The sequence below is a fragment of the Trachemys scripta genome, chromosome 7, assembly GCF_013100865.1.
Source record: "Trachemys scripta elegans isolate TJP31775 chromosome 7, CAS_Tse_1.0, whole genome shotgun sequence".
In the NCBI taxonomy this organism is placed as follows: Eukaryota; Metazoa; Chordata; order Testudines; family Emydidae; genus Trachemys; species Trachemys scripta.
In genome coordinates, this window is record NC_048304.1 from 125,374,840 (window position 1) to 125,388,117 (window position 13,278).

The 13,278-nt window shown below is 58.3% G+C and overlaps 1 protein-coding gene across 1 annotated transcript in view; it reads right to left on the reverse strand.

Annotated features, from left to right (window-relative positions):
- LOC117880596 (slit homolog 1 protein-like) overlaps window positions 1-5,761 on the reverse strand; it is an 89,065-nt gene extending 83,304 nt beyond the window's left edge. Inside the window, exon 1 of the mRNA XM_034776879.1 lies at window positions 5,521-5,761. Coding sequence (XP_034632770.1) covers window positions 5,521-5,699 — 179 coding nt within the window. The 5' untranslated portion in view covers window positions 5,700-5,761. The remainder of the gene's footprint in view (window positions 1-5,520) is intronic.
- Between the last annotated feature and the right edge of the window lie 7,517 nt (window positions 5,762-13,278).

A 13,278-nucleotide genomic window follows, 5' to 3' on the forward strand; every position in this document is an offset into this window, starting at 1 on the left:
CAACTCTGCTAGGGAAAAGGCAAGTCACCAGCCCAGATCTCCAGCTGGGCTAAACCCATGTGGCTCCGCTGCCTACAGCCGGGGATCAGTCCAGCGAGGCGGCTCCGGCATTAGATCCTAGAGCTGAGTGAGGCTAAGGGCTCCCCCAAGAGAACAAAGGGACCAACGGGCCATGAAATGCCAGGACACCAGGACAGGAGGCTGCAGACTGGCTCATGACACGACATCAGGGAAGCAATACCCGAAGGGCCTTCCTGGGAGAGGTGAGAAGGGTACCTGGGGAACACAGGGCTACTTGCCTTGAGCAAGGGTGGGGCAATCTGGCCTAGTTCGTTACCCGCTAATTAAACCCGAAGTGCCCATCGATTACGGGAAGCAGGCGCCGAATGAAAGTAGCCCCCCGACCTGAAGGTGCAGCGTGCTGGGTAGAGTGCTGACGGGGAGCGTGCCCCCCCAGACCCACACATCAGGGCCTCCCTGCCTCAACTTCCCCCTGCCACTCCCAGACCTGACAAGCAGAGCACCCCCGGGACTCTCCTCGAGCTGCAGCAGGCAGTGAGAGGGGCTCGCGGACCCCTCCAGACTCAGTCACAGCGGCCGGCTGCGACATGAACTGCCAACAGGGGTCCCCTCTGGGAGCTTGCAGGTGCCCCCAGCCCACAGGGGCTGTCAGCTTCACGCGCTGCTCCGAGCACACGGACGGGCGGGGGGCTAGAGAACAGACCCTGCCGAGCTCCCAGAGGGACGAGCCTGGGGCTGTGGCAGACCTGAGTGTCTGTGCAAACCCAGCCCAGCGCCCCCTGCCCGAAGGTTTAGGAAAAGGTGGTTCGGTCATTAGAGCTTCCCTGTGTCCACAGCTCGCGGCAGCCCTGTCACCGCGCAGTGTCATCATCACTGCTCCGAGGGGAAGAGAAAACCCCATTAAAGAGGCGCCCTGCCGGGCTGCTGACACGCTGGGCGCTGGCAGGGCCGCGGGGCTGCGCTCACACGGGGCAGGCGCAGAGGCTGGCTGGGATTCCTGACAGGCCCCTGACCTAATTAGGCTCAATCCCAGTAAATGACTTGGTCTGGGGAAGGACTGGTAATGAGGGCACCGGTCCAGCATGGGTCTCTCACCGAGCGCGCTCCATGGGCCTGTGCAAGCCTCATCAGGCCAGCCGTGCTGAGCCCAGCTAGCCCGGGGTCCTGTCTTCTAACAGGGCGGTGCCAGGTGCCCCAGAGGGAATGAACAGAACAGGGAATCATCAAGTGATCCATCCCCTGTCGCCCATTCTCAGCTTCTGGCAAACAGAAGCTAATGACACCCAGAGCATGGGGCTGCACCCTGTCCAGTTTGGCTAATAGCCAGTGATGGACCTGCCCTCCAGGAACTGATTTCATTCTTTTCTGAACCCAGTTATACTTTTGGCCTTCAACACCCCCTGGCGAGGAGTTCCACAGGTTGACTGTGTGTTGTGTGAAGTATTTCCTTGTATTTGTTTTAAACCTGCTGCCTATTAATTTCATTGGGCGACCCCTGGTTCATGTGTTATGTGAAGGAGTAAATAACACTTCCCTGTTCACTTTCTCCACACCAGTCATGAGTTTATAGACCTCAATCATATCCCCCCCTTAGTCGTCTCTTTTCCAAGCTGAACAGCCCGTTTTTTCAATCTCTCCTCATACCAGAGCTGTTCCATCCCCCTAAGCATTTTTGTTGCCCTGCTCTGTACTTTTTCCAATTCGAATATATCATGTTTGAGATGGAGCGACCAGAACTGCACGCAGTATTCACGGTGTGGGCATGCCCCGGATTTCTATGGTGGCATTAGGATATTTTCTGGTTTATTCTCTCTCCCTTTCCTAATGGTTCCAACATTCTGTTCACTTTGTTGACTTCTGCTGCACATTGAGTGGATGTTTTCAGAGAACTATCCATGGTGATTCCAAGATCTCTTTCCTGAGTGGTAACAGCTAATTTAGACCTCTTCATATTGTATGTAGAGTCGGGATTATGTTTTCCAATGTGCATTACTTTGCATTTATCAACATTAAATTTAATCTGCCATTTTGTTGCCCAGTCACCCAGTTTTGTGAGATCCCTTTGTAACTCTTCGCAGTCTGCCTGGGACTTAACTATCTGGAGTAGTTTTGTATCATCTGTAAACTTTGCCACCTCACTGTTTCCCAGTTTCCCCAGATCATTTATGAATATGTTAAATAGGATTGGTCCCAGTACAGACCCCTGGGGGACACCACTATTTACCTCTCTCCATTCTGAAAACTGACCATTTATTCCTACCCTTTATTTCCTATCGTTTGACCAGTCACTGATCCATGAGAGGACCTTCCCTCTTATCCCATGGCAGCTTACTTTGCTTAAGAGCCTTTGCTGAGGGACCTTGTCAAAGGTTTTCTGAAAATCTGAGTACACTATATCCACTGGATCACCCTTGATGACCCCCTCAAAGAATTCTAGTAGATTGGTGAGGCGTGATTTCCCTTTACAAAAACCATGTTGACTCTTCCCCAACAAATTATGTTCATCTATGTATCTGACGATTTTGTTTCAACCAGTTTTCCTGTCACTGAAGTTAGACTTACTGGCCTGTAATTGCTGAGATCACCTCTGGAGCCTTTGGTAAAAAGGTCCTGTAGCCACCCAGGGCATGCTGGGGCAGCTCTCTGCAGCCATTCACACTCCAAGCCCCTCCGCACACAGCCCTTCCTTTGTTCCTGCCGCAGATCTGAGCCCGTTAACAACAAAGCCCTGCACCCAGTGATAGAGCCAGCCTGTGATGCCCCGGGGAGCTGGCTCTGCATCTGAGCTAGTGAGCTCCAGATAGGTGCTGCCTCTGCAGACAGGTGGGAAGTCACGGGAAGAGCACACACCCCAGCAAGGACTCACAGGGGCCACGCACACCTGAAAGAGTAACTAGACATTCCTGCTAAAATGTTAACAACCATGACACTTATGCCACTGCCATCATTAGGTTCCAGGGTTATCACTCCATTCTAAGGTGTGAGGGTAGCTCCCAGAGCTGCTCTTTCCCACGGCCTGCAGACACCATAGCCCAGCCCTGTATCGGGATCAAGTGCCAAGGCTAGACATGTAATACGACTCTTACACCAAAGCTGTAATTCTGGGGCCAGAAACGTGCATCCCCCCCCAGCCCAGACTCTGTGCCAATGCGGCAGGACTGGCTGTGCATGGAGACAGAGAGAGCTGATAGGCCAGGGTGGTGTCTGCCTTGTGCAATGCAGAGAAGATTAACTAAAGCAGCCATGTCTCCCGTCACTTCCTGCTGGGTCAGCCACAGGTGGCCAAGGAGCAGAGGGACAGCCCAGAGGAGCTGTGGAGACGTTGAGATGCCCCAAGACACCCATTTTCTGGGAGGCTGGCACCCGGAGCTGATGCACAAGAAACTAGGGGTCACCAAATGAAATTAGTAGGCAGCAGGTTTAAAACGAACACAAGGAAGTATTTCTTCACCCAGCACACTCACCGTCAGCCTACAGAGCTCTGCCAGAGGATGTTGTGAGGCCAAGACTATAACAGGGTTCAAAAGAGAACTAGATCAGTTCCTGGAGGACAGGTCCATCAATGGCTATTAGCCAGGAGGGGCAGGGATGGTGTCCCTAGCCTCTGTTTGTCAGAGGCTGGGAATGGGCGACAGGGGATGGATCACTCGATAACTGCCCTGTTCTGTTCATTCCCTCTGGGGCACCTGGCATTGGCCGCTGTCGGTGGACAGGACACTGGGCTAGATGGACCTTTCGTCTGACCCAGTCTGGCGGTTCTTATGTTTCACCCACTTTACAAATCTCCTGCCACCCTTGCCAGAGTCATCCCCAGCAGAGCTCCATTGGCTCACCCCAGGGCAGGGCTTACCCTGGTGCATTCAATACAAATGACACCTCATCTCCGCCTGGAACAGACTTGGGTCCCCTGGTGGGGTTGCCCGGCCACCTGGCTAAGTGGGAGCAGCTGAGCAGGCCGCCAGCTGGAGGCAGTCCGCAGCGTAACCCTGCAGCACACCAGGTCTAGGATGGTAACTGGCCAAGCAGAGAATTCATGCTCCAGCCCCTGCCTCCCTCCCACCGGGGTTCAGATCCTGGCTAGGGGCCCAGGGCTGGACCCTCAAACAGACCACCAGAGCTCCAGGAGCCCAGGGTGGAATTTGCACTGGAGCCACCGGTCAGGATGGGGGGGGGGGTCCCAGAGACCTGGGGTGGGGGGGGAGACAGCAGGTGACTGGGGTGCAGACTCATAACCCTCAGCAGACCCAGCCCTGCCCCTTCTCTGCCGGGGCTTGCCCAGCGAACACCCCTCCAGAGAACCCAGCACTGTGCTGGAGAAGGGGGGGGCGGGGGCGGGCAGGCCGGACCGCCGGGGGGCGTCCTCCGGAGGTGCCGGGGAAACTCCCCGAGGACAAAGGGCGACGCTGGCTCGCTGGGGCTCGCCCCGCTCCCTCCGGACACGAGCCCCACGTCCTGCCCCGCGGAGCCCGGCCCGGCTCTCGGGGACGCTCCCGGCCGGGCTTTGCCGTTTCAGACCGGGCATCCCCCTCGCCCCCGGGCTCGTCTAGACTGGGGGGGGGGCCCAGCCACTGCTGCGCCCGGCTGCCCTGTCACCGGGGGGGTCCCCATGTCCCAGGCGGAGCCGCCCGGCCCGGGCTGGGGGTCCCTGGCGAAGCCCCGCCTCGGCCGTGCGCCCCGGAGCGGACAATGCGCCCCGCGCTGGGCCGCGGGGATTTAATAGGAGGAAAGTTTAATCGGAGCCGCGTGGGTCTGTGGGGAGCCCGTGACCCCGTCCCCGAGCCAGCCCCGTGGGACGGACACCGGCGGGAGCCCCGAAAGCCAGACGTCCCAGGCGGGCTCCGCATGACACAGCGGCCCGGGGGGCTGGCGCACGTGTGCGCGGCTGGAGAGAGTGCGGAGATCCACGCGTGTGCGCGGAGGGGTCCCGCTCCGATTCCATCCCACAGCCCCACGCGCGGAGCCACAGACGCAGCCCCCCCCCCCCCCCCCAGCTCCGTAACAAAGACAATTGGAGGCTGGCTCAAGAGCTTCAAGACAAAAATCCCTGTCTGCCCCCCCCGCCCCCTTTTGTGCGCCCCGCGCCGGGACTGTCACCCCGCGGGGGTCCCCGCAAACCCGCTGCACGGCGCCTTCCCCGGCCCTCCCGGCAACCGGCCCCCGCCCCGCCCCGCCCCACCCCACCCATGGGGGGAGCCCGGCCCCAGCCCTACCCCACACATGGGGGGGGTCGAGCCCGGCCCCGGCCCTACCCCACACATGGGGGGGGAGGTCGATCCCAGCCCTACGCCACCCATGGGGGGGAGTCCGGCCCCGGCCCTAACCCACACATGGGGGGTGGTCAAGCCCGGCCCTACCCCACACATGGGGGGCCGGGTGAGTAGCTGTGACGCCAGCTACCAAAGCAGGAGCCCAGGCCCCCCGCCCCGGGGCTGCCCGGGGGCAAGGGGCAGCGCGGGGATCTCTGCTGGGCGGGGCGGGGCGGGGGGGGTCCGTACTCACAATCGCTCCGTGTTGCGGGGGATGTTTTTGGGGACGCCCCGGAGCCCGGTGCCGTGACAGTCCACGGTGGTGCCGCTGCAGGTGCAGAGCGCGGGGCAGCCGCTGGCCCGCACCCCGCACGCAGCCGCCCAGGCCAGCAGCCAGACGCCGGCTCGCAGCCACCTGCCCTGCGGGGCCATGCCGGGGACCGGGGACCGGGGACCGGGACCGGGCTCGGAGCTGCGCCGCCGCCGAGCGCCCTCCCCAGCCAGCAGCCGGCTGCGTCTGAGCGCAGAGCTCCGCGCCCCCCACTCCCCATCCATCAATCGCAGACACAACCCCCAGCCCCGGCCGGCTCCTCCCCCAGCGCCGGCCCCTCGCCGCGGGGCGCAGCGCCCCGGCGCGCACACAAAGGAACGGCCCCTCCGCCGGATCGGGCCCGGCCCGGGGCGCATGCGGCTGAGGGGCTGCAGGAGGGGAGGGGGCACCCCCGAGGCTCTAGTCGGAGCAGGGGGTTCAGCCCCCCGCCCCACCACATGGGGGGTCATGGTGTGTGCAGAGCCTGGCCCTGCTGGGGCCAGGGCGCCGGGTGCCAAAGGTCATGGCCTGGCCTGAGAACAGCATCAGCTCTGCCAGCAGCCACCTGGCAAAGCGCCTGGCGTGGCCCCGCAGCTGCTGAGCAGAGCGGCTCCGGGGGGCTCCGGGAGGGCTGGGCTGTGTCCCTCTGGTGGCTCCAGAGTCTGCCCGGCCCAGCCCACGGCTCCGGGTCCACGAAGTCAAGTTCCTCCGCGGGAAGAGCAAAGGGAGCCGCCCACGGGCCTGGGCTGTAGAGGCAGCTCCTGGGAGCAGCGGAGGGGCCAGTGCCTCCCAGGGAGCTCAAGTCACTTCAGAAGCAGTTGGACTTGGACAGGCTCCAGCAGGGAGACGAGTCCAGCCTGCTTGGGACAAAGGGACAGAGCTGCCACACTGGACTCCGGCCCCTGAACTAGCCAGCTCAAGTCCTTATCTAGCCCCTATCAGCTCGGTATCTGAGCACTGCCCAACGCCCAACCATTAATGGATCTAGCCCCATGGCCCCGGCTGTGATGGCACCAAGGCGCACACAGGTTCAGAGGCTCATAAGAACGGCCAGACTGGGTCAGACCAAAGGTCCATCGAGCTCCGTATCCCGTCTCTGACAGTGGCCAATGCCAAGGGCCCCAGAGGGAATGAACAGAACAGGGAATCATCAAGTGACCCATCCCCTGTCGCCCATTCCCAGCTTCTGGCAAACAGAGGCTAGGGACACCATCCCTGCCCATCCTGGCTAATAGCCATTGATGGACCTATCCTCCATGAACTAATCTAGTTCTTTTTTTGAACCCTGTTATAGTCTCGGCCTTCACAACATCCTCTGGCAAGGAGTTCTACAGGTTGACTGTGCATTGTGTGAAAAAATACTTCCTTTTGTTTGTTTTAACCCTGCTGCCTATTAATTTCATTGGATGACCCTGGTTCCTGTGTTATGTGAAGGGGTAAATAACACTTCCCGATTCACTTTCTCCACACCCGTCATGATTTTATAGCCCTCGATCATATCCCCCCGCCCCTCCTTAGGTGTCTCTTTTCCCAGCTGACCTGTACTAGTCTTTTTAATCTCTCCTTGTACAGAAGCTGTTCCATCCCCCTCATCATCTTTGTTGCCCTTCTGTGTGTCTTTCCCAATTCTAATAGATCTTTTTTGAGATGGGGCGAGCAGAGCTGCGGGCCGTGTTCACTGCATAGGTGTACCAGGGATTCCTACACTGGCATTAGGATATTCACTAATGATCTAGCCCTTTCTGCCCGTTCCTTTAGCTCTGTTCACTCCCCCGAAGCTACACAGGAAGTCTGTGGTGGAGCAGGGAACGAACCCGGGTCTCTGGTTAGTGTCTGGATGTAGAAATTAGTCTGGGGGGGGGGATGCAGCTCCCAGAGGGGGATCACATTAAGCCCATGCTGGAACCCCCGATCTGACCACCCCAACTTTGGGGAGACTCAGGGCTGAATCTGAGCTCTGCAGCTGGCCTCAATAAACTGAACCAAAAGCCTGTCTCCTCCAATCAGGGAACAGAAACAGTGTCACATGCCTGGTGCCCGGGGCCTGAGTTTCGAATCTATGCAGCGGCACCATCCACACACAGTATTTCCTGATGCGGTTACCTGGGGAATGATGTCAACAAACGAAAAACTCTCAGTTCACAAGAAAGGAGGCAAAAACCACCCAATGCCAGTGTGGCCAGTGCCAGTAATCCTGAGTCATAAGAACGGCCAGACTGGGTCAGGCCAAAGGTCCATCCAGCCCAGTGTCCTGGCTGCCGACAGTGGCCAATGCCAGGTGCCCCAGAGGGAATGAACAGAACAGGGAATCATCCAGTGATCCATCCCGTCACTCATTCCCAGCCTCTGGCAAACAGAGACTAGGGATGCCACCCCTGTCCATCCTGGTTAATAGCTATTGATGGACCTAGCCTCCATGAACTAATCTAGTTCTTTTTTGAAACCTGTTATAGTCTCGGCCTTCACAACATCCTCTGGCAAGGAGTTCCACAGGTTGACTGTGCGTTGTGTGAAGAAATACTTCCTTTTGTTTGTTTTAACCCTGCTGCCTATTAATTGTATTTGGTGACCCCTAGTTCTTGTGTTATGAGAAGGAATAAATAACACTTCCTGATTTACTTTCTCCACACCTGTCATGATTTTATAGACCTCGATCATATCCCCCTTTAGTCGTCTCTTTTCCAAGCTGAATAGGCCCAGCCTTGTTAATTTCTCCTCATACAGAAGCCGCTCCAGACCTCTCATCATTTTTGTTGCCCATTTCTGAACCTTTTCCAATTCCAATCTATTCTTTTTGAGATGGGACAACCACATCTGCACACAGCATTCGAGGTGTGGGCATCCCATGGATTTATATAGAGGCAATCTGATATTCTCTGTCTTCTCATCTCTCCCTTTCTTAATGGTTCCCAACATTCTGTTCGCTTTTTTGACTGCTGCCGACCCTCCCCAAAGACTGGCTTCAAACTCATGAGATCTTACACAGTAAGCAATGGGGTTCTTTCTATTCACCTGCTGCTCTTAGAGCCTCGGGGATGTCACTTCCAAGCTTTTCTCCCCCAGCAGAAGGGCTGGAAACGTCCATTATTTCAGTGAAAGCTGAGAGTCTCACAGAACCCCAGGACTCCCGAAGCTGGGGTTGTAAGAAAAACACCCAACATTGTGAGGTTCAGGATAAAATCAGGAGTGTTTGCTGACAGAACGAGAGCAACTACCGTGAATGATCTGCTCCATTCTAAGCGTATCGCCCCAGAAAACAGATGCCGCTGAAGAGACCAGGCTGGGGCCCCATTAGTCTCCATGCAAGCGCCTGGGGCCAGACGTGGATTCGGAGTAGGGCTCTGACAGCGTCGAGGGAGAGTTACAGTGACAGAGGGGCTAGGGTGACCAGATGTCCTGATTTTATAGGGACAGTCCCGATGTTTGGGTCTTTTTCCTATATAGGCTCCTATTACCCCCCCACCCTCTGTCCTGATTTTTCACATTTGGTGTCTGGTCACCCTAGGAGGGGCGGTACATTAACCCTCCCCATGTACCATCCCTTTCCTCGCTCCCCTGTGGGGGGGCTTCCCTCCCCTCTGGTTTCTTACCTAGGTCAGGGCGCTGCCTCTCGGGACTCTGCGGTCAGTGGTTATTTCCTGGCTGCTGCATATTGCTAACCCCCAGGGACCGGCTCTTCCCAGCAGTCTGGGCAGCACCTAGTGTGTGTCAGAGGCACCATGCCAACTCCCCCCCCCCCACTCTCCTTCCCTCCAGACCCCACGAGAGCTCGGCATTTTACCAACACACAGTCCCTGCCCCAAGATGGGCCTGATCCTGGTCCCATTGGAGTCGCGCCATTAACTTCCAGGGGCGCAGGATGGAGCCCTGAAAGGGGCTCCTCTTTCTTCCTGCATCTCTTCCCTCCCGCCTCCCCTGCTGTTCCTTTGCCCCAACTCCTTGGGCTGGGGGGCAGGAACGCGGATACTCCGCAGAGGCTGAGCGGCGGATACTCCCCACGTAGCTCCCCAAGCCAACGCTCCTCCAGACACACATCTGCGCCAGCTCTGGGGAGGGCAGCCGGGACACACGCTTGGCCCACCACAGCATCCTCCCCCAGGCCTCGCTTACAGGCTCCTCATCCGTCTGTCTGTGACATCTCCTTCCTCTGGCCCCAGCGCTGGAAGGGAGCCGAGGCCCAGACGCATGAAAGGGGGGTTTCTTGTTGCTACTCAGAAGCCATGACCTTAGGGAAGCAGCGCTTGTTCCCAGCCTCTGGGAGCTGCTCCGGCGCTGGCAGGGCCCCAGGCCGAGCTGGCCCCAGGGAGGAGGAAAGCCGAGCGGTCGCTCAAGGAAGTGTCCCAGCTGGCACAGAAGGGGACCCCAAGGAGGGCCGGGTGCTGTGGGAGCCCCATGGGCTCTACCGTCTCTCGCTGCTGAATGTATCCTCCACGCCCCAGAGCCCCTGGCCTTGGGCCATCCTGCCTGGGCCAGCCCTTGCTCAGACAGAGGGGTCCTGGCCCAGCAGGTGAGAGAGGGAAGCCAGCTCCCCCAGCCATTCGGGGTTCCCTGTCCAGGTGAACCTGGCAGCAGGACCAGGGTGGGGGCTCCGCCATTGCCAGAGTCACTCAGCCAGGGAGCGCCCTCCCGCTGTGTGGGTGAATGGGCCCCCGGCCAGTCTGTCCCTGCAGCAACAGAGCGAGACCTGGCACATGGGTCCAGACACTGCCATGCCAGGAGCTCAGGAAAGCACTGGGGCTGCAGCAACCGCCCAGGGAGCCGCTCAGCAGGGCAGGAGCGGCTGGGGAAGAAGGGGGCAGGCGCTGGGCTGGGCCTCGTGTTCCCAGCTCTGTGACAGACTCCTGGGTGTCCTTGGGTGAGTCACTTAATCCCTGGGCCTTAGCTCCCCGCTGGAACCTGGGCTCACCGACGCTGGGAGGGTAAACGCACGGTCTGCGCAGGCGCCCAGAGGCTCCGGTGATGGCACCCCTGTAAGAACCGACTTACGTAGGGCTGGCAGCCATTGGCAGCTGCTACCTCAGCCTCGCCCTCTGTGACGGAGCAGGGCAGATTTGACCTGGGAATGTTGCAGGGGGGTTGCAGTGGGGATGTGGGACTTCCCTTGAAGGAAGCTACCTGAGCTGTAACCTGAGCCAGGAACGGGGGTGGGGAGAATTAACACCTTCTGCCCGGGAGACTGAACAAAGGAGAGGAGCAGCGGGAGGGGCTGGGAGTTTAGTTTCGGTTGGGGCTGGGTGGTGCAAGACAGGGAACCCCAAGCTGGGGTCTAAGCTCCCTGAACCTCCCAGAGGGACCTAATTGAGGGGGTCTGGTCGTACCTACACGCTCTGCTTGAGACTGTGTTCCTGTCCTTAAATAAACCTTCTGCTTTACTGGCTGGTTGAGAGTCGCAGTGAATCTCGGGAAGAGGGGTGCAGGGCCCTAACTCCCCCACAATCCGCAACACCCTCGCCCTCTGGAGGGCAGGTGCGCTGCGGGGGCTGAAGGAGAGACTCCATAGCTAGGAGGGGTAGAAGGCTGTTATCCTATGTGGACAGACACTGCACAACTAGGAGTGTGTTGCTACAGCTGGTTATTTTGAGAAGAGCGAACACAGGAAGGGCCTGGTCTGGGTGCTGGGAACTGTAGTAGAAAGTGAGCCTGAGACATAAGCCCTCCTATCAGAGGCCTGGTGTGAGGCCTGAGGCCTGAACTAAAGTAGTGGTCATGCTTTGCTGATGTAAAGCAAAGTTGTAGCTCAGCGGTTTGAGCATTGGCCTGCTTAACCCAGGGTTGTGAGTTCAATCTTTGTGGGGGCCCATTTAGGGAACTGGGGTAAAAGTCTGTCTGGGGATTGGTCCTGCTTTAAACTAGGGTTACCATATCTCAAAAATAAAAAAAGAGGACCCTCCACGGGCCCTGCCCCCGCCCATTTCTCCACCCCTAACCCCGCCCCTTCCCCACCCTAACTCCGCCCCCTCCTCCCTTCCACTCCCAGCCAGGGGGAAAGGGCTGCCCCAGTGCTACCGGCTTCAGGGTTTGCTGGGCAGCCCCCAGACCTGTGCCCCCAGCCGGCGCTTCCCCAGCGCAGCTGGAGCCCGGGAGGGGAAGCACAGGGTCTGGAGGCTGCCCGGCAAACCGTGAAGCCGGTAGCGCTCGGGCAGCCCGGCTCTTAAACAGAGCCGAAGAGTCGGGGAGGAGCAGAGCTGCCATTTTCCCGGACATGTTCGGCTTTTTGGCAATTCCCCCCGGACGGGGGTTTGAGTGCCGAAAAGCCGGACATGTCCGGGAAAAAAAGGATGTATGGTAACCCTACTTTAAACAGGGGGCTAGATTAGATACCTCCTGAGGTCTCTTCCAACCCTGATATTCTATGATCTCAATTTTAAAGTGAGCAGAAGCCAGGCTCTGCCTGCTTGCAAGGAACGGGGCTGGTATTGCAAAAACACAGGTGGCTACGAATTGCTAGGTACAGAACATTCACGCAAACACGTTCCAGAAAGGCAGGATCAGCCCGCCCCGAGACCAGGAATGATACAAGGGCACTTCCCAGAGACAAGAGGGACCTGCTGACCCAGCTTAAAAATGTCAGGGTGACAGTACGATGGGTAGAGGTGTTTTGATTGAACCAACAGGCACAAGGCGATGGGTGGCACCTCACCACGGCAGGGGGTAATACGTAACTTGTTTGTATTGGGGTATAAAGAGGGATCTCTAAGGGGGTGGTGGGGTCTGGCCGAGGGGATAGTGGAAAAAACGGTTACTCACCTTCTCGTAACTGTTGTTCTTCGAGACGTGCTGTTCACGTCCCTTCCAATCAGGTGTGTGTGTGCGCGAGAGCATGTGCACACAAGCTGGAAGATTTTTCTCTTAGCAGCAACTGTAGGGTCAGCCTGGGCTCCCCTGGAGTTGCGCCTTCATGGTGCCTAATATAGAGCTCTGCCAACCCGCCACCCGCTCAGTTCCTTCGAACCAGCTGCTCCGACAGGGGGGGGGAGGGTGGATATTGGAATTAACATGAACACCACAACTTGAACTCATGTTACGAGACGGTGAATAACCATTTTTTTCTTCGAGTGCTTGTTCATGTCGATTCCAACCAGATGACTCCCAAGCCCAAGTTCAGGAGGTGGGGTCGGAGTCGTCCACTGATTGGAGCACGGCTCGTCCGAAGGCTGCATCATCTCTGGCTTGCTGAGTGACCGCACAGCGCGTGGTGAAAGTGTGGATGGAGGACCACGTCGCCGCCCTGCAGATGCCAGGAACGCTGCTGAGGCCTGCGCCCTGGTGGAGTGCGTGGCGATCGGGGGAGCGGGCACCATCACCAGGTTGTAGCACTCATGGATGCAGGACGTGATCCATCCTGTCCACCACTGCCACCAATAACGGCACCGAATTTCAGAATGGCTTCAGCCTCTCGCTGTAGAAGGCTAGCACTCTGCAGACATCCAATGAGCGGAACCTCTGCTCCCTGGTGCTGGAGTGTGGCTTAGGGTCGAAGATCGTGAGAAAGATGTCCTCGTTGACGTGAAACTGGGAGACAACCTTTGGGAGGAAAGCCGGGTGTGGCCTGAGCCGAACCTTGTCCTTATGGAACACAGTGTAAGGGGTCTGTGATGTTAGAGCCCTGAACTCAGACACCTCCTGGCCGAGGTTATCGCCACCAGGAACCTTGTATGAGAGAGAGCAGGGAGCACATCGCCAAACGGTCAAAGGGCGGTC